The sequence below is a fragment of the Trachemys scripta genome, chromosome 7 (genome assembly GCF_013100865.1).
Source record: "Trachemys scripta elegans isolate TJP31775 chromosome 7, CAS_Tse_1.0, whole genome shotgun sequence".
In the NCBI taxonomy this organism is placed as follows: Eukaryota; Metazoa; Chordata; order Testudines; family Emydidae; genus Trachemys; species Trachemys scripta.
Window position 1 is genome coordinate 23,564,755 of NC_048304.1, and position 25,024 is coordinate 23,589,778.

The 25,024-nt window shown below is 45.4% G+C and overlaps 2 protein-coding genes across 5 annotated transcripts in view; both read right to left on the reverse strand.

The window, feature by feature from the left end:
- Positions 1 to 261, reverse strand: part of HMCES (5-hydroxymethylcytosine binding, ES cell specific) — a 10,891-nt gene extending 10,630 nt beyond the window's left edge. Inside the window, exon 1 of one of the 3 annotated variants that reach the window (XM_034776815.1) lies at positions 161 to 261. The gene's annotated coding sequence lies outside the window, so the exon portion shown is untranslated. Of the gene's footprint in view, positions 1 to 89 lie in introns of all 3 variants that reach the window. The other 2 variants (XM_034776816.1, XM_034776817.1) reach the window with 2 other exon arrangements.
- Positions 262 to 1,460: 1,199 nt separating this feature from the next.
- COPG1 (COPI coat complex subunit gamma 1) overlaps positions 1,461 to 25,024 on the reverse strand; it is a 31,444-nt gene continuing 7,880 nt past the window's right edge. For both annotated transcript variants that reach the window (XM_034776213.1, XM_034776212.1), the window contains exons 5-24: positions 23,936 to 24,015; positions 22,871 to 22,946; positions 22,575 to 22,667; positions 21,491 to 21,577; positions 21,169 to 21,326; positions 20,346 to 20,479; positions 19,344 to 19,411; positions 18,533 to 18,721; positions 17,953 to 18,048; positions 15,953 to 16,196; positions 14,437 to 14,512; positions 12,655 to 12,758; positions 11,960 to 12,085; positions 11,414 to 11,482; positions 10,568 to 10,710; positions 9,043 to 9,214; positions 7,516 to 7,613; positions 5,418 to 5,556; positions 3,471 to 3,569; positions 1,461 to 2,693 (exon numbers count right to left, since the gene is read on the reverse strand). In XM_034776213.1, coding sequence (XP_034632104.1) covers positions 2,563 to 2,693; positions 3,471 to 3,569; positions 5,418 to 5,556; positions 7,516 to 7,613; positions 9,043 to 9,214; positions 10,568 to 10,710; positions 11,414 to 11,482; positions 11,960 to 12,085; positions 12,655 to 12,758; positions 14,437 to 14,512; positions 15,953 to 16,196; positions 17,953 to 18,048; positions 18,533 to 18,721; positions 19,344 to 19,411; positions 20,346 to 20,479; positions 21,169 to 21,326; positions 21,491 to 21,577; positions 22,575 to 22,667; positions 22,871 to 22,946; positions 23,936 to 24,015 — 2,382 coding nt within the window. In that variant the 3' untranslated portion in view covers positions 1,461 to 2,562. The remainder of the gene's footprint in view (positions 2,694 to 3,470; positions 3,570 to 5,417; positions 5,557 to 7,515; positions 7,614 to 9,042; positions 9,215 to 10,567; positions 10,711 to 11,413; positions 11,483 to 11,959; positions 12,086 to 12,654; positions 12,759 to 14,436; positions 14,513 to 15,952; positions 16,197 to 17,952; positions 18,049 to 18,532; positions 18,722 to 19,343; positions 19,412 to 20,345; positions 20,480 to 21,168; positions 21,327 to 21,490; positions 21,578 to 22,574; positions 22,668 to 22,870; positions 22,947 to 23,935; positions 24,016 to 25,024) is intronic.

A 25,024-nucleotide genomic window follows, 5' to 3' on the forward strand; every position in this document is an offset into this window, starting at 1 on the left:
GGGGGGGTTCCTGCCCAGGGACTGCGGGAAGCTGCAGGGGGGCTGTCCGGGGGTACGCTGGCCCCATGGTGGATTTCTATTGGGCTCGCCTCGATCTCCCACAGGCCGCTCCTCCGCCGCCGCCCAGCCCAGGGTAGGTCCCGGTCCCGATCCCGCTCACCCGGCCGTTACCGACACCTCAGCCCGCCCGCTGCTGCCGCCAACAGCCCGGCGGGGGCGGGTCCGAGTCCGAGCCGCCGTCTGTGAGTGGGCGGCGATGGGCACGTGACGGGGGTGCTGCCGCGCCCCGCAAGGCTCTGCCCATGGCACGCGGCCTGCCCCACGGCCTGGCGAGGGAGGGGGGCGCGCGCGCCTCTGGTCCCGGCTGGCTCCGCTCCCCAGGGGGTGAGCGCGGGGGCAGCCCCAGCTCACCCGCTGCGGAAGAGCCGGGCTCCACGCTGGGCTGGGCTATGTAAGGGCTGGGTAGGGGACGTGGGGGGGGGGTAATAGGAGCCTATATAAGAAAGAGACCCAATTATCGGGACTGCCCCTATAAAATCGGAAATCTGGTCACACTACGGCTGGGGGAGGGGCCACGTTTGGGAGCTGTCCAGGGTGGGGAGGGAAGGGGGGCTTGTGCCTCGATCTGCCTTCCCTCTCTCGAGCTGTAGGCCCCCAGCTTTGCTCCGCTGTGGGGCTCTGGGCACACCCCAGATGCACCCGACAGCCACGAACCTGCCCCCAGTAGTGCTCTGTACAGGCACTTTGTAACCCCTCAGTCAGGCCTAGGTGGTGAGGCCATTTCATCAACCGCATCGGAGCGCGGGGGCCAGCCTGAGCTGGTGGAATGAGCGTTCCTGGCTCCCCGCCCTTCTGTCAGCTACACATCTCTGGCAAAGGCCTTCCCGAGCCCTCCCTTGTGTGCCTGCAGGATGCGCGGACAGCTGCCCACTCAGCCTTGTGTTTTGCTGCAATTCCCGTAGTGCTGCTGCAAATGCAGCGAAAGGGGAAATCGGACCACTCTAGTCAGAGGAGAGAGAGTTCATTCTCCTAGCGGACAGACAGCTGCAGAAGCCTCAGGCTAGCAGCGGGGGTTGCACAGGTGCACTTCTTTCCCTATAGTGGCCAAAGCCTCAGGACCAGGAGAGACAAGGTTTGCTTAAAAACAAAGGGAAGAAAACTGAAGTGGGAGGCTCATGGAAAAGGTGATGAGTAAGGAGAACTCCTTGAGTATTAGCGTGGGATATAGTGAGGCCCCCCCCTCCCCGAGGGTGGTGAAAGAGGTGAACAGAAGAGGCAATGACAAAAAACTGGTGCTACCCTAGATAATCCCTCTGTTTAAAGCATGCAAGACAGTCATTGTCTATGACAATATCCCAACCAGTCGCACATGCCTTGTCAGTCTTGCAGGAATGAGTTGGTGCAATGCCTTTGGCTACACCTTTAGGCCAATAATAAATAATTATTTAAATTCCATCAGGATCTTTTAATATTTTGTTTAATGTTACATTATATGGTGACATTTTGCATAAAAAATACAGGCAGAGTAGAACAAAGATCAATTACAGGTGCTAGAAACAGACATCTCTCCTGTTTACCCCTTATCTGGCATAACTGAAACTCACAAGTTAACCAAAATGATGGCTCCAGAGAGGGATGACAACAGCTCTGGTTGATATATTACACACTGTCTGATGTTACACATCACCACATTGCTTCTTTCATACTCAAAAATCTAACTGGTCACTTTTCCTCCGGATACTACACACACAAAAATCACATAATCCTATACCACTTATACAGTAGGCTTTCAGTGTTGGATCTAACAACAACTGAGAAACCAGTTACTGATAACTAGGGGAATGTGAACAGCCAAACCAATTATACACAGACAGTGTGTTAATTGATTTGCACTTTACAGAGACTATTTCCTTTTGACAGGGTTGTGCAAAGCTAGAGCTAGGCACTTATTTCCCATTCTTTGACTGAATATAATTGCAAGACAGCCAATCCCAACCCACTGTGTTGAGGGATAAGTACCCTGGGAGAAGATCAGCCTGTCATTTTCCACGAAGATGGTAGTGGAAGGCAGCCAAGTTCTATACCTGCAGGAGAGGGAATTTTATTTATTTACCATGTCCTGTTTTTAAGGGTCTTTTAAAGACATAAAAATACTAGCAAAATTAGTGATAATTAAAAGCACACTAATTTCAGATTCCAAGTGACCACTTAATGGGTTTGATAGTGTTACCATAATATGAATGGTTAAATAAGGCTTCATTGGAAACACAGGACCCCCAGACTGCAGAGTTCAGCAACTTGGTATTAAATGGGCTGATTCTTCAGAGGGGTTTATAGATTTAAGTGAAACTGAATGCTTCCTAAAACCTCCTGTCAGGGCATAAAAACACCACAATTTTATTTAGAAAAACCCAAATAACTGTCCTATTTTTTACTAATGATAAAAAGCTGCTGTAGTGAACGTGATTCCAATTCAGTGTCCAGAACAGAGGGGAACCAAGAAAACCAAGAACATTCTCCCTTTATGGGCCTTATGTCAGAGTGCAGTCTCAGAAAGACAGTTTAGCCAACCGAGGCCATGATTATGTCCACAGGAAGCTCTTCTCCACTGCGGGCTGTGACCTGCATTGTTACAGTGTCTGTCAGGACGAGACGAGAACGCACCAAGAGGTCATGGCCACCCCGAAACACACCTGGAACAGAGAAGAGAAGAGGGAAGAGAATAAAGTGCTTGAATGCCACTAGCTCATCCATCAAATTCGAAGGATACTCATGTGGCTGGAGCAAGGTCCCCTCTCCAAAGGGCATCAGCTGAACATAGTCCAAAAAAATCACCAATGCAGCTGGATAGTTATAAACCCCACCGTAGCACATTAAGGTACCCAGATGAGTTAGTCACTAGTATAAATCTTTCAAAACCCCACGGACACACAAATTAAATTTATATTATAGACTCAAATGGGGAGAAGATCAAGACATTTCTGATATCACCATCAGTTGCGCATCCAATGTGCATCTTAGTTTAACATTTAGAATTACATTCAGTTGTTGCTCAAGTCCTCCTTGCATCTCCCATAGGATTCCTCAGTTCACCTCATTCTTGAAATCCAGGGACTCCCACAAAGGTTGAGGTAACAGCTCCCTGAAGATTATGCAGGGTGGTTCTGAACTCAATTCAAACCATCCCAAGGGACTGGGCTTGTCCCCAATCCCTATCCCCAAGTAATTCTTCTGATCCTAACATTATCAGCTACCCTGAATTTGAAGGGATGGGGAGCACAACAGGAACAGGCGACTGAATGTTATCTGGGGCTGTGGCAACTGAGTGATAGGCTGTGCACTAGTTGGGCTAACATCCTGAGCACTACTGTTCAGTCTCAAAACAGACAAATCCCTGCGTATCCCCAGAGTTGCTAAGAGTGTCACATAAGCTGGGGCAGAGATCCCGACAGAGAATCCCAACAGTTTACCTGCCAGGTACAATGTGTGAGAGTTTTTGTTGTCTGGCACTTTATCCGATCGCTCACACGGCTGCATCCCCAGGAACTTCACAATATTACTGACTGCCTCTGTTAAAAGAAATAGCAGAGGGTCAGTTTCATGGGTCCATTTAACATCATTATTTTAATAGTGTTCAAAGGTTCAGTAAGGCCCTCCTCCCAGTACAGAGAAGAGATATGGTCTCTGCCCCACCGGGCACTTCACGGCGGAGAGTGCCTCCATATGTGTTCGTACAGGGCCCAGCTCAGTGGGGCCCGGATTCTGAGAGAGATCTCTGGACACTAATGCAAAACAAATCATAAATAATAATTCTGTACATGACACAGCAAGGGTGCATGGTAACATGAAGGTGAGCAGAAAGGAGGACATGGACAGCATCAAGATGACTCCACAGTAATTCAGCAAGGCTAGTGCACAGCAGTGGTATAACTTATTTGAGGAGATAAATGTGGATACAATGAAGGACACAATGAGCTTCTTTCAGGCCTTGCAGGACACATGGGTCTTCAGAAGGGATTTAAAACAGGAGAGGGTTGTGGCTTTGAGTACCAGCTCAGGGAGGGTATTCCAGGCAGGGCCGGCTCCAGGCACCAGCGTAGCAAGCAGGTGCCTGGGGCGGCCAACGAAGAGGGGAGCGGCATGTCCGGCCGTTCGGCGGCAATTCGGCGGCGGGGCCGACGCTCCCTCTCGGAGCGAAGGACCTGCCACCGAACTGCCACCGTAGAAAGAAGCAGCAGTAGAGCTGCTGCCAATTGCGCTTTTTTTTTTTTTTTTTGGTGCTTGGGGTGGCAAAAATGCTAGAGCCAGCCCTGATTCCAGACATGAGGTGACATGGAAGACAGCACAGAAATAGCCAAAGAGAAGAAACAAGGGGCAGCAAACTAAGGACTAATCCCCATCAGGCAGTGACTCTTAAAGGGAGCAACACAAAACTGCATGATGAGGCCCCAATATAAAAGTACCCCCAGAAGCTGGCACCCTAACAGACTTCACTGGGCTTTGGAAGAGGCACAGATAGAGTCTTTAAAATTAACAAACTGAGTGTGAGGATGAGAACAAGAGGGGTCATTTAAGGATCCCTCCTCCCCAGCTTCATATTACCTCTATGGTTTACTCCTCCTTCCTGCCCTTGGGCCCTAAGGCGCCTCCTGTGCAAGGACAGCTAGAGTTAAGGCTGAACCATGTTCCAGCTTCTTGAAAAGGGTGTTGCTCAAGACCACTGCAAGGTGCTCCCTTCCTCACCATACGGCATTCCCAGTCCCCAAAGGCTCAGGATACTCAGAATTTAGGATGTGTTTCCATCACAACAATGACCAAACCAACATGATTTCTTTTGAAATTAAAAGTCACGAAAGGCCAATACTGTGCACAACAGGACAAATCCAATTCTACGCCGGAGATGAATTTGGCCCGTCACAAGCTCACTCAGAAAGAGGTTTGTATTGGACCTTAGACCTGAACTGTGACTCCAATTTCAGAGTGTAGAACTAGAGGCCCAAAGGAGCCTCAGCAGACCATAGGGAACCACTGCTCTAAGGGTATATCTACATTGCAGCTGGGAGATGTGATTCCCTGCATGGGCAGCCAGACTTTCGCTAGCTCAGCTCAAGCTAGTGCGCAAAAACTAGCAGTATGGATGTTGCAACAGTGGCCATGGCTTGGGCTAGCCTCCCAAGCTCAAACCCAGGGGGGCCTGGACTTGGGCAGCTAGCCCAAGCCACCACTAGTGCTGCAACATCCACGCTGCTAGTTTTAGCATGCTAACTTGAGCTGAGCTGTGCGAGTCTGTCTACCTGTGCTGGGAATCACACCTCCCTGCTGCAGTGCAGACATATTCTAAAAGGCCAGAGTTCAGACTCTGCCTCTTGCAAGCAGGGAAATGCTGGGAGTTCTGTGCGGGTCAGAGACTTCCTTACCTTCCAATGTTTTAATGGTGGATAAAGTGAAGGTCTCTTCCTTTTCAAACTCATCACCCACCTCGTCCCAGGCTGCTCCAAAGTTTGGCTTCAGAACCCTCTGGATGTGATCAGCTACCGTTACCTCAATGTCTTCAAGCTGATAGGGAAAGAAAGTTTTACATAAATAAGATAGTTCTTGTTGGGAGAAAGCTATAGACTTGGCTCACTGCAATCAAGTAAAGATGGTGACATTTACTTTTGATCATGGATTTTCTCAGAATTAGCTTCTTGTCTCCCTTCCGATTTATTTGAGCAATGATATTTTGGTACAATCTGTTTTGATTGGGTATTGGAGTTGGAAGAGCCTTCAGCTCTTCCATGCCCAGAGTTTTAGGACGGTATTTCCCATTCCGAGCACAGCTCTCAACCTGCCAAAGATCAAAATGTCTGAGAAAGATCCAAAAGAGGGGACAACACAAAAATAAATTTTAACAAAATAGAGGCAGGGGCTTGGACTAATGCAAGATTTGCATTTCTGGAATACTGAGAAACTTCTCTATATTCTGCAACCCAGCTCATCATTTCTGAGATCAATAATGTACAGTGAGAACCCCAGGTCCAAGGAGGACTGACATCGAAGTCCATAATGGAGAAGGGTACATGCCTACATTTGAGACCTTCTCTGGAAGTATCATATCTGATACCATCCACCACTGAATGTTCGGTGAGCTGAGCTGTTGTTGTGGCCACATTTATGGGAGGTGGAACTTGCCTCCCTGGATAAGCCCATCTCTCCAGTGCATATACACCTGGAAACACTCCTCTGAAGGGGCATGATCAAAATCTCCTCATCATTCTAGTTTAATTAATGGATGGACTATGGTTGTTATTTAAAATTGCTCAAGTGCCGTAGCAGAGAGGGAGGACTGTCTCGTATAACCTGGCAAAGAGGAGGGTTTAGCCGCGCAGTGTCTTTTGGAAAATCCCCTCTATTTCCTCTGCTTGGACAAAGCTCCACCGGCTCTTACTACAGCTCATACTGACTTACTGCCAAGTTGTTTCTACAGTCAGATACTCATGAGTGTCTGGTGAGAAAGGGGCAGGAAATACTGGAGCCAATAGAACAGGTTAAGGTTCAGACACATCATATCGTCTACTCCAAAAGGGAAACAAAGCCACCCTGTGTGAAGCGCCCAAAGCTGTTGGCTAAGCTCAAGGTAACTTTTCACTCCCAATGAGCAAGAGACCTCAGCACGAAGACTGGTTTTGTGCTCAAAAGCTCTGTCTGGATATAGCAACGGCCTCAGACAGAAGCCCTTACACAGAACCCTAATACAGCCCTTGTCTCACTGCCAAGAGGAAGGAGCCAAGGTTCCCTTCCAGGCTCAAGAGCCAGGAATGGAATTTTCCTGGTACCAGAGTCAGACTCTGGCCTATAAAGTGAAACTCATTCAGTGCAAGAGCTGACCAAACAGCCTCCATTCACTAAAGCAGCTACTGCGTTGGTGGAGCCCACTGTCCTGAGCACCGACAGGTTATTTTTAAAGTAAAAGCACTTGTTCAAGAACAGAAGGAGCTTTATTTACCCTCCAACAGAGAGTTCTAATTCACAGGAGGGCTGCCCATGCTGCCCAAGGTGTGGTAGGAACCATGCCAGCTTTTCCACACAGCTTTGCCAACACCTTTCATTCCTGACGCGTGACACAGCATGCTAACCCAGGGCAACCCCAATCTGAGGGAGACACCACAGCCTCCATAAAGACAGATGTCCAGTGTAGCCAGGTATGTGCATGAAGAGTACTCATAGGAAGGTACTCCAGGTTAGGTAGAGTAAACCACCTGTACATGCTGAGATTTTACAGCTTGCGAAGCTCAGAGTTGCATTAAATGTGAGTCTTGGCCCAAAATCAGAAGACCAGCTGCAGAGACTGGGGAAATTCAGGACAAGGAACTTCTGTCTCTCCATGGGAGGAACCCCACACCCCTCTTTACAGAAAGTGCCCAAAACTTCTGTGGCCAGATTACATTTCAGAGGAACAGGCTATTGGTGCACAGATAATACAAGGGAAACAAAAGCCCCTAGACCCTCTGAAGGCTCCAGTTATCAGATCCTTACCACGTACTCATCCTCATAGCCCTCATCGTCCGCTTCACCAGTGTTTAGGTCACAATCCTTGACGGTGAATTTCATCATGCAGCTGAATGTACAGGCCACTGGGGAGGGAGGTGGCAAAGGAAAGGCTCATGTTACCATCTGACATGCATTTATCTTCATGGGCAGGACCGTGGTACAGCGTTCAAAATAGGGGACTGGAAGAGTCCTGGGTTCTATCCTCAGTTCTGCCACTGACTTGCTGTGTGAACTTGGACAATTCACTTCCCCTCTCTGTGTTTCAGTCTCCCAAATGTGAAATGTGTACATTCTATTTATTTAGATTTAGTAAATGATTAAAGATACAGGGGGTTGTGAGAATTGTTTGTAAAACACTGAGATCCTTAGATTAAGTTATATTATTCTTCATGAGAGGATCAAATAATTTTAGGAATGCTCGTTAAAATAAGCCTCTCTGCTCCTGCGAGATACTCAAGATATTATCTAGGAGTCACTTCACCTACCACTGAAATGTTGTCACCTCTGCATTGCAACACAGCAGCTGATTAATACTTCATTACAAATTAAGACAGGCAGTGATGAACCATCCCAGATGAAACAGAAACTACGCAGTGAACAATAAAAGAGATATAGCAGTCATCAGTTGTGTTACTACAAAGAAAACCAAATGAGACTGAAGCGTGGAGAAAGGCCATTTCACTTTCTGATTGGTGAGGGCATAAGTGAGCTGGAGACCCAGCTGTACCCATTCTAGTAGGCATTCCAACTTCTATCCACTTACTGTAGGTACTTACGTGGCTCCCATTCCCACAGTGTCTGAGTGCACTACAAACATCTCATAACATCCCCGGGAGACAGAGCAGTATTATTATCCCAGTTTCACACATGGAGAACTGAAGCACAGAGAGACTAAGTGATATCAGTGGCAGAGCAGGGAACTAAATCCCAGTCTTCTGAGTCCCAGGCTACTGCCCTCACCACCAGACCATCCTTCCTTTATTTACAAGTTGCCTGAGCAATCTCAGCTTTCAGTCATAAAATCCATTAAGGGTACTTCCAGTGCAACGGGTGTCCCAGGCTTATGCTGCAGGGGAAAGACGACTACTTTTAAGAGGTAAGATTAGGCAAGGAAGGAATTTAGGCTCTGTTAGTGTGGGACCCTCCAAATGTAGCTCCCAGGCCCACCCCACAGACCTCATCAGTAGCCAGCATCACATTAATTGTTAAATTCACGCCAAGCAGTCTTCCTAGTGTCTGAAAAGAAGGGAGACAAAGGGCTGTGCACAGCCTCACTCTGAAATGCTCTGAAGCAAGTTAACCTAGGAGAAGAAGCGGGAAGAATTCTTCCAGGAGGGAAGCCTTGAGAGGCTATATTGTACAGAGTAGCGTAGAGAAACTGTACTCGGTGCTGTTGGATGGTGTGTTCACTTACCAGCGATAGTAAATGGCTTGTACATGGGGCGGAGGGTGTAGGGAATACAGTTTGGGTTATTTGAAGGGAATGGCAATTTACGAGGACAAACTGCTTACCTGCTGTGGGGTCCTCTTCAGGCAATGCCACCAGCGTGTAGCAGATACCAGGCTGGTTATACAGTAGGCTTTTGGCAGGTATGTAGCTAATGACCTCATACCCCTCTGTCGGCTCCATCTGTACCGTGACGTTCTCCAGGATCTGATCATTCAGTGTATTTGTACAATCAAACTATGCAGGGAAGGAAAGGGAAGCAACAGCTTGAAGCCATTAATGATGGACATAATAGGAGATAGTGTTACAGGCAGAGGACTTGCTCAGTGTGATTTTTAACGCTGACCCCTTTTTGCAATATCTGCTACCTAAATACAAACTCTGTTCTACTGGATATCGACTTGTGTAGTCAAAGGTTTAGTTAGAGACATGTACCACAGAGAAGCTGGCATTTCTACTTTTTCAGCTGAGAAGTTAAAAACCCCAATTAATGCAGAGACCTCTGTAAATATTTAATAGGAAAAGAAATTTAAAATAAATAAAGACACAATGGCGCAGTGGCTCGATCTTAGCCTTCTGCCTGAGAGAAATCAGAGGGTAGTTGTTCTCTTTCAGTGCAGTATTGTGTCTTAGTGCTTTATGCAGGGCAGTTTTAAATGTCTCCAGAAAGACAGCTTTCCATCACTTCCCCAGAGAAAGTATTCTAAGATCTTCACTATAAGGAAGGCTAGACTGACATATATGTAGCCTACATTTTCCTTCCTCAATTTCATACAAGTGCAGTTGAGTTGGAGGTGGCCCTTCTAATGGCTAGAGCAGAGGAGGGGGAATCAGGACACCTGGCTTCTATTTAGGCTCTGCCACTGACTCATTATATGACCGCAGGCAAGTCACTTCATCTCTCTGTTCATCTGGGTGTAAAATGGATGTAGATAATGCATGTGTGTCTCTGTAAAGAATTTTGAGAGCCTCTGTAAAAGGAGTTAGGTAAGCATAAAATAGTCATACTCTTCATAAACTAACTAGCTGCAAAACTCCTCGTGCCCTGGGCCATTTGCAGTCTCAGATGCCCAGGCGAAAAATTGCACATGCATCAGAAAGAATGTCTCTTAGACATAGCACGAGCATGCTGGGGGCATAGCCAAGCAATACAAAGGGAGTATAAATATTATTCATGGCTTAAATGAGTCTAAGTCTTCTCTCCTCTTGGCCTGTCTTTCTATTGTAACCTTCTCACACTGTCAAATTAAGGAAGCTCTGTCCTTTCTTGACCCTGACTCTGAGGCCTCTGGTTGAGGAACCTTTCCCTCCCACCCCATAAACAAAGTAGCCCTCCGCTGCTCACATACACACTATGAATGAGAACAGCACCTAGTGACTGTGTACATGCTTTAGATGTACAATAGGCACACACTCTTAGGTTAAATTCAGATTACTTGGGCCCAGAGTATGGAAGAAGCGGTCTCAATACCATTCACCTCTGCTACATATTGTGAACTAAACAAGACACACCACTGGGAAGAAACAGCCCAGTGGGTAATTAACAATTAGGAGATTATTTTTACCACCCTGTAGCAGCAGCCTACGCACCTGGAACACCATGTGGTTGACAAATGTGTGCTTGGTGCAACGGATCACGTATTCAGTCTCAGATTCTGTAAGAGCCACAGGCTCTGCAGAGGACTTGAAGAGTGGGCCCAGCCCTCGGAACTCTGGGATAGCTGCCAGTTGCTCTAAAACAGAGTTAACAGAAAGAACCCAAATATCATACGAGTGAAAGTGCCCAGAACAGAGAGAGATTTCAAAGCTCAATTAACTCCTGCTCATCTCTGTAATAAATCACTGATCCAACACTGTGCACAGGGATAGATTCAGGGTGAATGGGACCACACTGACAGGAGCAGTGAAGTGCATGAGCAGGGGGAACATGAAAGAAAGAAAAACACCACACACATACAGGAATTAGGGGCTTAGATCAGCCAATCTCCTGGGCCTGGTATTGATCGGTTATTGAGTGCACACATTCACCTTTCCTGCTACATTTATAACCTGCAAAATCAGAAGCATTGTTGGCCCTTCAAGTTTGGAATCCCCTCCAGATGAGGAACATAGGAATTGCCATATTGGTTATGTCTAATGGCGCATCTAGTCCCTGTATTCTATCAGTGGCTAGTATCGGAAACTTCAGCAGATATGCAAGAAACACTGCTGTGGGCACTTGTGAGATAACCTGCCCCCAGGAGAAGTTCCCCTAACTATTACTCCACTAGTTAGAAGTTGGCTTGAAGCACAACGGTCTATTTCCCTTTCATGAGGGTCAACTCAGATGGTGAAAGGCTACAGGATTTAGGCAGGCCCAACAAATCACATGACCGCTACATCCGCACCTCTTCTGCCTACACAGGGTTAATGAGAGATGCTCCACATTCTGCTTACCTTGGAATATTTCTTGCCTTGTCGCTGCCACTTTCTCTGGCTGTTTGACCACAGTGATAGGAATACTTTCTGCAGGGGCAGAAGCAAAACGGGACAGAGAAATTAATTAAGAAGATCACTAGCTCACATACATAAAACCTCTTGATAGGGACTCCTTCAGAAATGAAGGAAGCCCATTTTTTGTCTTGCTACAGACTCCATTACTCTCACCCAAGTAATACATCCTATTGTACTCAAAATCCTAACCTTTACTTTCAAAATAGCTTTGGAACAACAGCAGCTTCAGTGAGGATTATGAGCGATTATTATTATTAGCAGGAGATTTACAACAGAATCCTAATCTGGGAGCAACTGAATTTATCAGCATGGACTTTACAGAAAATAAACACCCCCAAATTCAAACAAGATGGATCTTAACAATTCATAGCATCACACAAACTGGAGATAAAGATGCTCATGAGGTCCCATCCAGCCCATCTCCTGAGGGGATGTTGGAAGCAATCAGCTTTAATACTGGAGAGGAGTGCCCCGTTATTCCATGGGTACCTGATCTTTGTTCTGTGATGGGAGCAGTTGCCAAAGGAACAGATTTCAGGTCAAAGGGTTTCTCAGAGGGTTCCAGGGTATACTGCTGCAGCGCCCTCTCCAGGCCAGGGATGGATACTGTCAAGCCTGAGGAAAGAAGGGAGATCACTGAAGTCAGAGCAAACACCAACTCTGTGAGCCATTGAGTCAGAGTCCAACTAAAATCTCCATCTCTGCTCTTCTTAATTGGCTAGTGCAGTAGAAAGCATATGTACCCAGTGTTCATGCACTGGACACACTGAATCCAGTATTTCTGAAAATACTATGACATTTATACAAATGATTATCATTCCCAGAGCAAACCTGTAGGCTGCAAACATCTGGAATGCATTTGACAATTCTATTGTAACCACATTCCTCAGGGCCTGAATCTGGGTCTCTGATGCACAGCCATCACTGCACTACAGCCTGAGAAGTCAACCATCCTACTGCATACATATGAGCAGATTTGGAAAGGATAGCAGAAATGCATGTGTCCTTCACATCAAGAGGTAACCTACCAAATGTCTTTACCTGCCCTTACCATTCATGCAATTACAGACCAATTGACAGATTTGTGACAGTCTGAAGGATGTTCAAGCTCCCTGGAACCAGTCTGTTCCCTAGGGACCCTGGGTAAAAAAATGCATCTTTATTCTGAAAAGCCTCCACATTACCATTCAGGATGTAGCCAGCATTGAGAGCTTTCTGCTTCTGCTCCAGCACATTTAGGTAGAACGTGGCTCTGTCTCTCACTTCATTATCATCATCCATCACGCACCTGAAGGCAAGACAAAACCCAGCTGTGAGCATTGTGAATGTATGCAGATGACTGATCTAACTTGGTGGTGGCCTAAAGAAACTGAAAATATGCGCTGTAGAATAGGGCGAGTTGAGGCACTGGGGATCATATTAATACGGCAATAACTAAATCAATAGTTCACCTCCTTCCGACAGCCATCCTGGGCAAAAAAACTTCAAAAACAGACTCCAACAAGAAATTGCAGAATTGGAATTAATTTGCAAACTGGACACCATTAAATTAGGCTTGAATAAAGACTGGGAATGGATGGGTCATTACACAAAGTAAAAGCTATTTCCCCATGCTAATTTTTTCCCCTACTGTTATTCACACCTTCTTGTCAACTGTTGGAAATGGGCCATCCTGATTATCACTACAAAAGTTTTTTTTCTCCGGCTGATAATAGCCCACCTTAATTGATTAGTCTCCTTATAGTTAGTATGGCAATACACATTTTTTCATGTTCTCTGTGTATATATATCTTCCTACTGTATTCTCCACTGCATGCAATGAAGTGGGTTTTAGCCCACGAAAGCTTATGCTCAAATAAATTTGTTAGTCTCTAAGGTGCCACAAGTACTCCTCGGTTTTTTTGCTGATACAGAGTAACACGGCTACCACTCTGAAACCAGCAATATTACAATCTGTCATGGGAGGCAGTGTTCTATATACCCAATAGTGGCTCTAGGACTGTCATAAACATACAGCTAAGGGTAGCATCAAATCCCTCCTTTACCTGTAAGGGGTTAAGAAGTTCAAATAACCTGGTTGGCACTTGACCAAAAGGACCAATAAGAAAATAAGATAAACAAAACCTTCCCCCCCCTCCCCCCGAGATTTGAAAGTGTTCTCTCTTAGGACAAAGAGAGAGACCAAGCCGGTAATCCAGCTCCTAATGAAATGATACATCTAAAATTACAGAAATTGTAAGTAATAGCAAGGAAATGTGTTAGATTATTTTTTTGTTTTAGCTTGTGAATTTTCCCTATGCTAAGAGGGAGGTTTATTCCTGTTTTGTAACTTTGAAGTTGAGCCTAGAGGGGAATCCTCTGTGTTTTAAATCTTTTTATTACCCTGTAAAATTACCTTCCATCCTGATTTTACAGAGGTGCTTCTTTTACTTTTTTCTTTATAATAAAGTTCTTCTTTTAAGAACCTGATTGGTTTTTAGTGTCCTAAAAACCCCAGGGTCTGGTCTGTGCTCACCTTGTTAACCTATTAGTTGGTATCTTATTCTCAAGCTTCCCCAGGAAAGGGGGTGAAGGGGCTTGGGGGATATTTTGGGGAGGATAAGGCTCCAAGTGGCCACTCCCTGAATGTTTGTTTAAATCACTTGGTGGCAGCAATACCATCCAAGGACAAGGAAAGGAATTTGTTCCTTGGGGAAGTTTTTAACCTAAACTGGTGGAATATAAGATTAGGGGGTCTTTCATGCGGGTCCCCACATCTGTACCCCAGAGTTCAGAGTGGGGAGGGAACCCTGACAAGGACTCTGCACCCAAAATATTGTGCAAGTCCAGAGGTCTCATTATATTCTACCAAGTGGGTCAGGAGCGCCAATATGTCAAGAAAATCCCAGGTTTGTCCAAACATTTAAAGTTCTTAGGAAAAATCTCTGAAATGTCTGCTGGGACAGAGGGTAGACTATGTAGCTCACCTTTTCAATAACACTAAGATGCTGGGTAACACATCCTCGTTCTGGGCTCCAAATTTAGCCAGAGCACTTACTGCACCTGTTGCAACAGCAAGGAAAACAGGATCAGCTGGCAAAGTTAGCAACTGAAAGTTCCCTCTGTTTTGTGATCTTACTTTAATGCAACCATTTTAGAGACAAAAGACAAAACTAACAGCAAAAAAAATTTTTTTAAGTTAATCAGAAGCAGGAAGCCTGCCAAACAATCAGACGATACAAATTACTCAAGTTAAGTCCAAAGCAGACTGTGAAGTTACAAAGGGATCTCACAAAACTGGGTGAGGGCAACAAAATGGCAGATGAAATTCAATGGTGATAAATGCAAAGTAATGCACATTGGAAATCATAATGCCAACTATACATACAAAATTATGGGATCTAAATTAGCTGTTATCACTCAGGAAAGATCTTGGAGTCATCATGGATAGGTCTCTGGAAACATCTGCTCAGCGTGTAGCAGCCGTCAAAAAAGCTAATGTTATTATCTATCCCTTTCCTAATGGCTCGTAAGAGAAAATATTATAATGCCACTATATAAATCCATGCTACGCCCATACTTGGAATACTGCGTGCAGTTCTGGTCTATCCATCTAAAAAAAGATACATTCGAATTGAAAAAAGTATAGAGAAGGGCAACAAAAATGACTCTGTGAGGAGAGATCAAAAAGACCAAGACTGTTCAGCTTGTAAAAGAGATAACTGAGGAGGGACATGATAGAGGTCTATAAAATCATGAACGGTGTGGTGAAAGTGAATAGGGAAGTGTTATTTACCCCTTTATGTAACACAAGAACCTGTGGTCACCCAATGAAATTAACATGCAGCAGGTTTAACAAACATAAGGAAGTACTTCGTCACACAATGCACAAACAACCTGTTACCAGGGGATGTTGTATAAGCCAAAAGTAGAACAGGGTTAAAAAAAGAATTAGATAAGTTCATGGAGGATAGGTCTATCAATGATTATTAGCCAAGATGCTCAGGGATGCGACCCCATGCTCTGGGTTTCCCTAAGCCCCTAACTACTAGAATCTGGGACTGGGATGGATCACTCGATAAACTGCCCTGTTCTATTCACTGAAGCATCTGGCATCAGCCACTGTCGGAAGACAGGATACTGAGCTAGATGGACCATTGCTCTGATCCACTGTGGCTATTCTTATGTAGAACACAGAGCCAGGCATAATGCAGCAAAGTGCCGGCAAATCTTCCTCCATCCATCTCAACCAAAACATCAAAACCTCCCACTGTGTATTCCTCTACATGGAGACCAGCACTCCTGCTAAGGGATGTTGGAGTTTTCTTACTATGGACAAAGGGTTGTTAGGGACTAAGCCGAGTGCCAAATCGTATTTGAACTCATTCCACAGAAGGTAAAAAGCAAGCGGATTAGCCCACTGAGAAACCCTTTACTTGAAGTTCAGTCACAGAAATTTACTCAACCTTGAAGGACATGCATCTTTCTAGGCCTGCACCTTACCTGCACGGACCTCCTCATGCTCCAAGACGACCCTGTTGTAGATGAAGCGAATGTATTTTGAAGGGTTATTGGTCTTGGGCCCTTCCTGCCCCAGCAGGTGGAGGATACGGGTGGCCAGAACAGTGAACTCGCAGTCCTCAATGAACTCGCACAGGTGAGACAGGCCAGTCTCTTTGCTCTCAGAGTTTTCCTCAATGATGCTGATGATGCAGTCCACGATGGCTCGCTTGTATTCAAAACCACCCTATGCAGCAAAGGCCAGTGAGAAAATTCAAAGGAGGCCAGAAGTTCTCAATGGGAATGTTAACCAGCCAGGGAGGGATTTAGTTAAGAGAGACATCTGCAACTGCTGACTTTTAACCTGTGTTTGGGTAGCAACACTGCCCTACTCTGTCAAGTCTGCTCAGCTACTTCTATATGTGTTCTGCACCTCAAAAAAATTGCACTGACAGAACCATACTGGGTCCAGCTCTTATAAACATGACAGGAATTGGAAGCACATCACAACCCTTAGTTTTTCAATGGGACTTTGGAGTTACTTCTGTGCTTACTTAGGACCTGCTAATATTCAAGGTCTCTGTGCAGCTCACTCCAAACAGAGAACAATTACAAACACACCAATTAAAAAGCAAGCCTTAAAGAAGGGTCTGCAGCTGAAGGGTTTACATCTCTTAAGAAAGGCCCCATTTTGAGCCACTCTGCTGGTAGAAACATTACATAAAACAACCATATGGGTGTGTGTGGGGGGAGGGGAATAATCCCTCTTCCCACACCAGACATCCAAGTATGAATCACAAAAGCAATACATTAGGTATCAAATCAACCATGCAGGGCCAATCAAATACAATACATTAGAGTGGGAAGATGAAAGATCAGTATCTCCCCTGGCATACCCTGCAACTGGCTACTAAATACACATAAGATTACCTTCAGATGTTACTTACTCATGTTCATTCTGAACAATGGGGGATTAAACAGAGTGATGTCCTCTTATAATTTACGTGCACAATTGTGGGTGCTCTGAATATATTAGGAGCTACATTGGATGAAAGAGCCATAAAATTAAGTGGTTTGAACTCTGAAACCATATTTCAAAATTATACCAACCATGCAGGCAGAATCTGCAAAAATGGAATATTCTATTTTCAAAGTACAAGATAAGAGGTCTTGGTATGATCCAAAATGGGAAGTTTTAATAGGCAGAACATGATGTCATAACTGACAATGTTAATGCCAGCTGGGTAGCAGGCATATGTGGAGTCCTGAGTGCTATAGGAGACTATTTAGAAAGGGTTTCAGAAAATCTCAAACAGTGCCTTTATGAAATTCTGTATCTGAAGGCACACAGAGAATGGCTTCAGGTACGATCCCTCATTGCAACAGCAGGGGGAGCAGAACTAAAATAGTTTTAGGTCATCTGATAATGGATTTTTGACACAAGACAAGGCTTTTTAGAATTTAATGTCAAAATACAATGGGCAGCAACAGAAGCTGGTTCAATGTTATGCAGACATGTATTGCCAGTGGATCTCCTGTTACGTGCATTTGCTTTGAAAGTTAATAAAGCCCAGCAGCAGAATTCCACTCATGCTGCAAATCAGATTATGGAAACACATTGATAAATAGTTTTTTGATGTCACTTTGGAGACAATTGTCACATATCAAGCTTGTCATTTCTACTAACCACACTTACATTGGGATTGCAAGCTTTTCACCTGCTGGATAGCTCAGTGGTTTGAGCATTGGCCTGCTAAACCCAGGGTTGTAAGTTCAATCCTTGAAGGGGCCATTTAGGGATCTGGGGCAAAAATCTGTCTGAGGATTGGTCCTGCTTTGAGCAGGGGGTTGGACTAGATGACCTTCTGAGGTCTTTTCCAACCCTGATAGTCTATGATTCACTTGCTATACAGCACTTAATGCTACAGGGCCTCGTTCTTACTGCAATACAAATAAATAAATAATAATAATAATAATACAAAGTAGCTGGCCAGTAGCCTTACCTCTTCCCGGAGCATAGTGAAGAGGAAATTCATGAGGACTGCATGCTTACGTGGGTACTTCTGACACAAGGCACTGATAGCCTGCACCACCACGACCTGACCAGGTTTAGAAACAGTGCATTTAACAGTGAGAATTCTGTCTAATTTCAATTTGTTTTTTTCTCCCCTCTACATGAATTTTAAACTAGACTGAGAAGCCCAGGAGACCATAGCTCTCCCTTCATCTACAAGATGGGTAGCATGCACTGGAGAAGCAGCCATAGGGATGAGAGGGGACTCCTCTCTCCAGGCACTAGTTAGTCCCTGGAGTGGCTGGTAATGGGGCCCATTGGAATAGGGATTTCATTACTATGGGTAGTCTCCAGAACAGAGCCTACTAATGGTGGCAAGTTATAGAGACTGTGGGATACTTTGGGGATAGGTCAATACCATCATCCCCTTGCACTCATGTCTCCAGCAGATTTGAAGACCAGTCTCTGGAAGTGAAAGTGGTGTAACCTGACCGAGACTTCAGAAGGCAAGTGTACACAGAGAAAGACAAAGGCCCAGTACAGTTCTCACCAGGGGACACCTTCCATACCTTGAACTCATCTGAGATTTCCGACATGAAGGAGGAGATCTGCTTCATGAGCCGGTCAATGCTGCTCTCACTGCCAGTTTTCAGCAGCGTGGTGATAGCCAGTGTAGCAATGCTGCGGTTGGAATCGGTCACTAGGTTCTCCAGGTCCAGGTTACAGGCAGTCACAGCAGATGGGTGCTTCATGGCAACCTAGTGAGGAGAAACAATGGAATTCACTGAATACATGGAAAGGGCCCAGCTGACAGAACCAAATGCTATACAGACCCTATACAGCACTCAAGCCTGTCTACCAAACCAAATAACAGGTTCTAAGAGGCCATCCCAGATAACTTTACCCTCAGGTGAGTTATCAGCTTTGTTCTCCCAAAGAAATATACCCCCTTCTGAAAGACAGACATTGGTAACATGGCCTTTAAATGCTGTGTGTCCGTTTTCCCACCCTCTATTTATTAAGGCTCAGACCCTATCCATTGCCACACAGGAAGCCAGAAGTCCCTGCAGGAGGTCTGAACTTCAGTTCTCCATGGACCTCAGCTCTGCAGTGTCTTTGGAGCCAGGCTCAGATCAGCCACTACACAGACTCTGTAGCTCTTCCCTTTGGAATTGAAGGGAGCAAAGTAAAGGCTATTAAAGGTGTGTGGGACAGGGAGGAAGGAGGGGAAGAGTGATAGAAATCAAATCTTTACATAGCCTGGCTCCCTTTTTCTTCTCTGGACCCTGGACCTGGGGGGGGGGGGGGGGGGAGGAAGAGTCTGGAACTCACCATCCAGGGGAGGCGAAAGCTATTCCAACTCCTAGAACACAATCTTACCTTGTTGAGGGTGCGGACAGCTGCATATCTAAGAGCTGCTTTCGGGGAGCTGCAGAACAACTGTAACACTGAAACAGCATCAAATGCAGACATTTAGAAATCGATGAATCAGGAGTGCCCCACACCCCGCACAAAAGATTCTGATTCACTGTAAGAGCAATGGTGAGCAGGGAATAATTGGAAGCTCTCTGGATATACTCTCTCAGAATCATAGGGACCCATGGAAGGTTAGCTAGTCCGGTGGTTTTCAACAAGCGGTCTGCGGACACCTGGGGGCCCACAGACAATGCCTAAGGGGTCTGCGAAAGGTTGTCGTTACCATAGAACAGTGGTTTTCAACATGTGGTCCATGGACTATATCTAAGATTTCCAAAGGGGACCACGTTTCCATTTGAAATTGAAAACCACTGAGCGAGTCCATCTCCCTCCTTCCCCTAACATCACTAAAAGGTGCTCATCAAGCCATGATTCAGAAATTTCTATCTCCATCCCCTAGTTGATCTTCCCATTGAACCTTTATTTCGACTGCTACTTAAACCCATTTTTTCTTGTTACAATTTAAATCCCATTCTATTCCATGTGATGTTGGCCAACAGAGAGCATTGTTATTGCAGAGGTCTCCTACACACACCTTCCCCAGAGCCCAAATGCAACACCTCAGTGAGCATCTGAACTCCATGGGGCTGGGAAGCTAGAGCCCCCTGGTTGCTTCAGAATCCAGGTCTCTCACAGAGCTGCTGGCAGGTCACAAGACAAAAGGATTTTTGTTGTTGTTGCTAAATTAAAATGAGACTGCATCGTAGAGACACAGACCCTAGAACAATCCACACTAAATGCAGCAGAGAAATACCTTCTAGCACGAGCAAAGACATATATAGGCAATAATGACATCTCAACAAGCTTCAGTTCTGATAAAGGCCTTACATCGCAGGGTAGTCAGCAAATGCAATTATCATAGGCCCACAATCCCCCAGTTACACCCTTAAATAGCACTAGACTTACCAGACACGGCAGGTGCCAGCTCTTTGGCAGTGCAGCTAGGCAGGTTAACAATGGCAGAAGCAGCTTCATAGACCACCATCTCGTGTTTGTTTCTTAAGCAGTTCTCAATGAAATCAAACAAGGGGCTGTCATGGCTAGGAGACAAAGTCAAGAAATTAAAAGGAGCCTTAGGCACTAGGAGGACAGACTGGGCTGGCAGAGAAGGAATGGCTCTCAGAGCTACTGGAAGTTGCATTTTATGAAAAAGAAATATGATTGTAATCAGTTTGTGTTCAGTTAAGGCTTTGTGGTTGTCACTATGCTTCACTAATTTGCAGTGCAGGGATAGAACTGAGACCCTCCTACTCCAAAAGCATAAACCCCTCCCTGATGAACTAAAGGGGAATTTCCATTAGCTGTTAGACATATAGGGCTCATGACAATCAATAGTGCAGTTCTGGTGCTATCCAGCAGAGGGCAATGATACATACACACCAGCCACTTAATTACAATAGGCTATGGAAAATCAAATGAAAGATTTCAATGAAGTGTGAGAACCGTACACAAGGGGACAGCATAAACATGGAAGCAAAGTGCCAGATCCTAACACCTGGATTAGACTCACATAGATTGTCCAGTTACAAAATAAAAGTGACAGGGAATCACCTCCCACTCCCTTTTCTGTGCTATGTTTTAACTATTAATAAAAGGAAAGGGGTTGCATCATGTTGCATGTTATTTCTTAAAGGTTTAAACAAAACCAGATAACAGGACAAGCCTGTAAGAGGAGATTCCTCAGATCCCACTTTGTAAGTCTTCCAATGTGGCAAAATAACTTCCTCACCTTCCAGCCTCTTCCTCCAGCAATTTGCTGGCCACTCGGATCATCATGCAGTAGGCAAAGGGCGACTTCAGGCCATGACGCATGAACTTGCTGAGCATCTTGTTGACTGCCAGACGGTCATTCTTACGCACGTGGTAGAGTAAGCCGAGGGCATGATACTGCGCAGATTAGCAAAGGAGAAAAGAAAGGGATTCACAAACCACATGCTATGTTATTTGTGCATTTACTCATCTATGGCCCAGAGATGTACAACTGGGCTTGGAGAATACCAAAACCCCTGATCTGCTCTTTGATCTGCTGCAAGCGCCTGAGGGTTTCTTACCTGCACCATGATATTGTCACTGGAAGCTGCCTCCTGCGCTTCGTTCACCCAGCGTTTTACCACATCAAAGCTGGTCTTCAGCAGGTGCTGTGGGCACAGAATAACTCATAAGAAAAGAGCCCATCAAGGTCCAGAATAAACTAATATGAATCAGTGAATCACAAAAACAGCAACAACCCCCATCTTCTCCAACTTGAGTTCTGAAGAGAATGATATAGACCTACTTCATAGGGGTGTTGTGAGCACTATTCATCAACATTAGTACATGGAGGACAAAGGGAGAATCTTGATAATGATGGATTTATATTCCAGTAATTCCCTGAGGCCCCAATCAGGATTGAAGCCTCACTGTGCTGGGTGACCAACACCCCCCACCAAATAAAACCTCAGTCCCTGCCCAGAAGAGCTTGCCATCTAATTCCAACATTGACTCAGTTAAGCAATTTCAAATCTACTTTTACAGAAAAACAAATCACCAGACCTGACGTGATTTCTGCTTTCCCCTGGCTCCAGTCTTACAGCTCTCATTAATGAGAGGAAGAATTATACACACCACAATGGAGGAGAAGCCCTGTGTCTGATATCATGACACCTCCACAAAGCACCATGTAAACTTCCTGCCAGAGTGACCACAAGTGGGAGATTTCCTGGCAGCCAGGCTGTTCCCGCACAAATGCTATTTCTCATCGAGTTCTGATCCAAGTCCAGTTTTAAATCCAAGACCAAATTCTGCAGACTGACATTCAGGGTAAATGCTGTCCATGGGAGATGTGAGCATTACAAAGGAACATGGGTCAAAAAGCTAGTCCAGTATGAGTAGGCCCTGTAAGCTTCCTCCTCCTATCATGCCTATTTCCCAAATGGACCAATGCAGACCCACAGAGGATGTGACTCAGTGTTGTCAAGTGTGTCCTAGTCAAACATATTTCATATTTAAAAAAAAATTTCTCTACTGAAAAGACGGCTCCTATTTTAACATGTGAAAATACTGGAGCCTGGAGAACGTGCTGCTCAGCTCCCAACACAGACATTTGTTTCCTGGTTTAACTGGCCCTCACACAAATCCCTGCAGGTGCATACGTACCAATGATGACACCAGGGCAGAGCTGGACACACTGGGCACCTTGTCCACAATCGCCTGCTTCATGTAGCGCTCAATGGCCTGCAGCATAGTACTCTGCAGAGAGGGAAAATGAGAACCAACTACTTTGAGGAGTTACAAGGAAAGCTGACAAGACTGCAAGGGGGGCGGGGGGAGAGAAAAAGGAAAAGCGAGGCCAGGTATGGGATGCAAGGGCAGAGTTGGGAGGAGCAGGCAGACAGGACCAAGAAGATAAGGCCCCGCAACACGCAATCGCCTGAGTAGCAGGTGGCACTTACATCAGTGATTTGGCAGAGTGCTCTCACAGCAGGGCCTCGGTAATTGTCGTCCTTCCCAGTCATGTCTTTGGTTAAACTGTATAAACGTGAAGGAAGTTTTTTAGTATTGTGTATTTTACCCACTAGTGCTATAAAAAGCACACGAACAGTGTTGCACATACCAACACATGGGCACTGGATTTCACAGCCAAAATCCACAATAAGAGGGTAAGAGGATACGACAATGCTGCCTTCAGCCTAGTCCTGCTCCAATTGGGAAAGTTTGGTCACAAGAGGAATGACAGGAGCCCTTATGCCATTCAGATCACCTCAAGAGACCAAAACACCAATGCAGCTCCTTAAAGGATAGAGTAATGTCTGGATTCCTTCCTGAACATCCTGCCCTTACCCAAGGCAATGGACTGTGTTTGATGCAATTCTACGTGTGGGGCAGGGGACTGACAGTCCCTATACGTGGGGGCTGATTTCTAAATGCTATATGGGGGGGATGTACCTTTGCAATTCCCCATCAACTCTATCATTGCTGTCTCCCACTGCAGCAGCCTCCTTTTAGGTCAGGACTTCCCATTGGGAAATCAGTGGTTCAGAGATGATGTGTCAGAGAAGGCTTGGGCTCAAGTAGTGGGGTACGTTAAGCAGCGCCCAATGAGGTTAGAACAGAAGTCACATGACCAAATCCCTGCCTACCTATTTGACAATGTATCCCCCAGAGAACACTTCAAGATCCTGAGAAATGTCAAAGTGCTCAGACAGAAAAGCAAGAGTTAAAAAATAGCCCTTTACAAAAGAAGGTGATCAGATACCATAGTGTGGGCACAGCATGGGAACCAAGAGAGACAAACCAAACACACAAGGGCCTGGCATATGGTATTTGCTGCACTGTCAGTTCACATATATTGTTGGGATTTCAGTGCCTATCTTTCAATGCCCCCCTTTAAACAAGAGCATTTCCTCAGCTTCATACCTCCCTGCAGGGATCACAGCTATCTAGATGGACGGAGAAGACTTGTTGCAAGGAACATGCAAATAGCAGTGAAAGGAAGGGGGCACCCCAGCAGGACTCACCTACTGGTCACAATGATGACATCCTCAGAGATGGAGGACATCTCTTTGATGGTCAGGTAACACATCCTGCGAAGAGTCGGCTGGCAGGGAAAACAGGCAACACGAGCATTAGCTGGCAGCACGCCAACCCTGGCAGGGTGGCCAGAGTTGCCAACTCTCATGATTTATTATTGAAAATCTGATATTTGTCATTTTCCTTTAAATCCCAGCTCCTGGAGCCAAGTGACTATGTGAGAATCTCAGCTTTCATTTAAAAAATAAAAATAAAAGGAAGGGTGAAATCCTGCCCCCATTGAAGTCAATGGAAATTTTGACATTGACTTAAATGGGGGCAGGATATCATCCTGTGCTTTGTGGTGCTCACGGTTACAGAGAAAAGCTTGAAAGTGTGACCAGACACCAGAAGGCCAATAACAAGAACCAGACTTTTTTTTTTTTAATGATCAGATTTTTAAGCCAATTTCATGATTTTGAGTCCTGACTCATGATTTTGAACACACGGGGCTGGCAATACTGGGTACTCCGCTGCTCATTATACTCTGTAGGGAGGCATCAACAGAGTGTTTGCTGATGGACTGCCTGGAACTGCAGCACCACTTGTCTAGTTGGTTACTGAAGTGGTGCTAGTTCTTTGCCTCCTTCAGGTACTGCTATGGGCAGGGAGGAAGGTCACTTTATCATGGGGCACACAGCAAGGCAGACTCTCTGATTACTTTATGTGATACCACTAGCAATTAAAAAGTTCATTTGCTTTTTATTTTTGAATGGGAAGGTTCCCAGCCAGGAAATGGAGTCACCCTTTCTCTTCAATATATTTGTCTATAGGTTGTATTAGCATTAGCTAAAGTGCTATCTACCTTGATATGCAGCTTCAGAACCTTTGTGCAGGTTCTCGCCCTCTGTAGGAATCTCCCAAAGAAGTGCTTCTCTACACACAGACTTTGTGGAAATCAAAGCACACTGTGGAACTTTTAATGTGCAGTAGCAGGGTCCACAGAGCAGTGTGTGTGTGGCAAGCTAAATAATAATAATATATGGAAATATACCTATCTCATAGAACTGGAAGGGACCCTGAAAGGTCATCGAGTC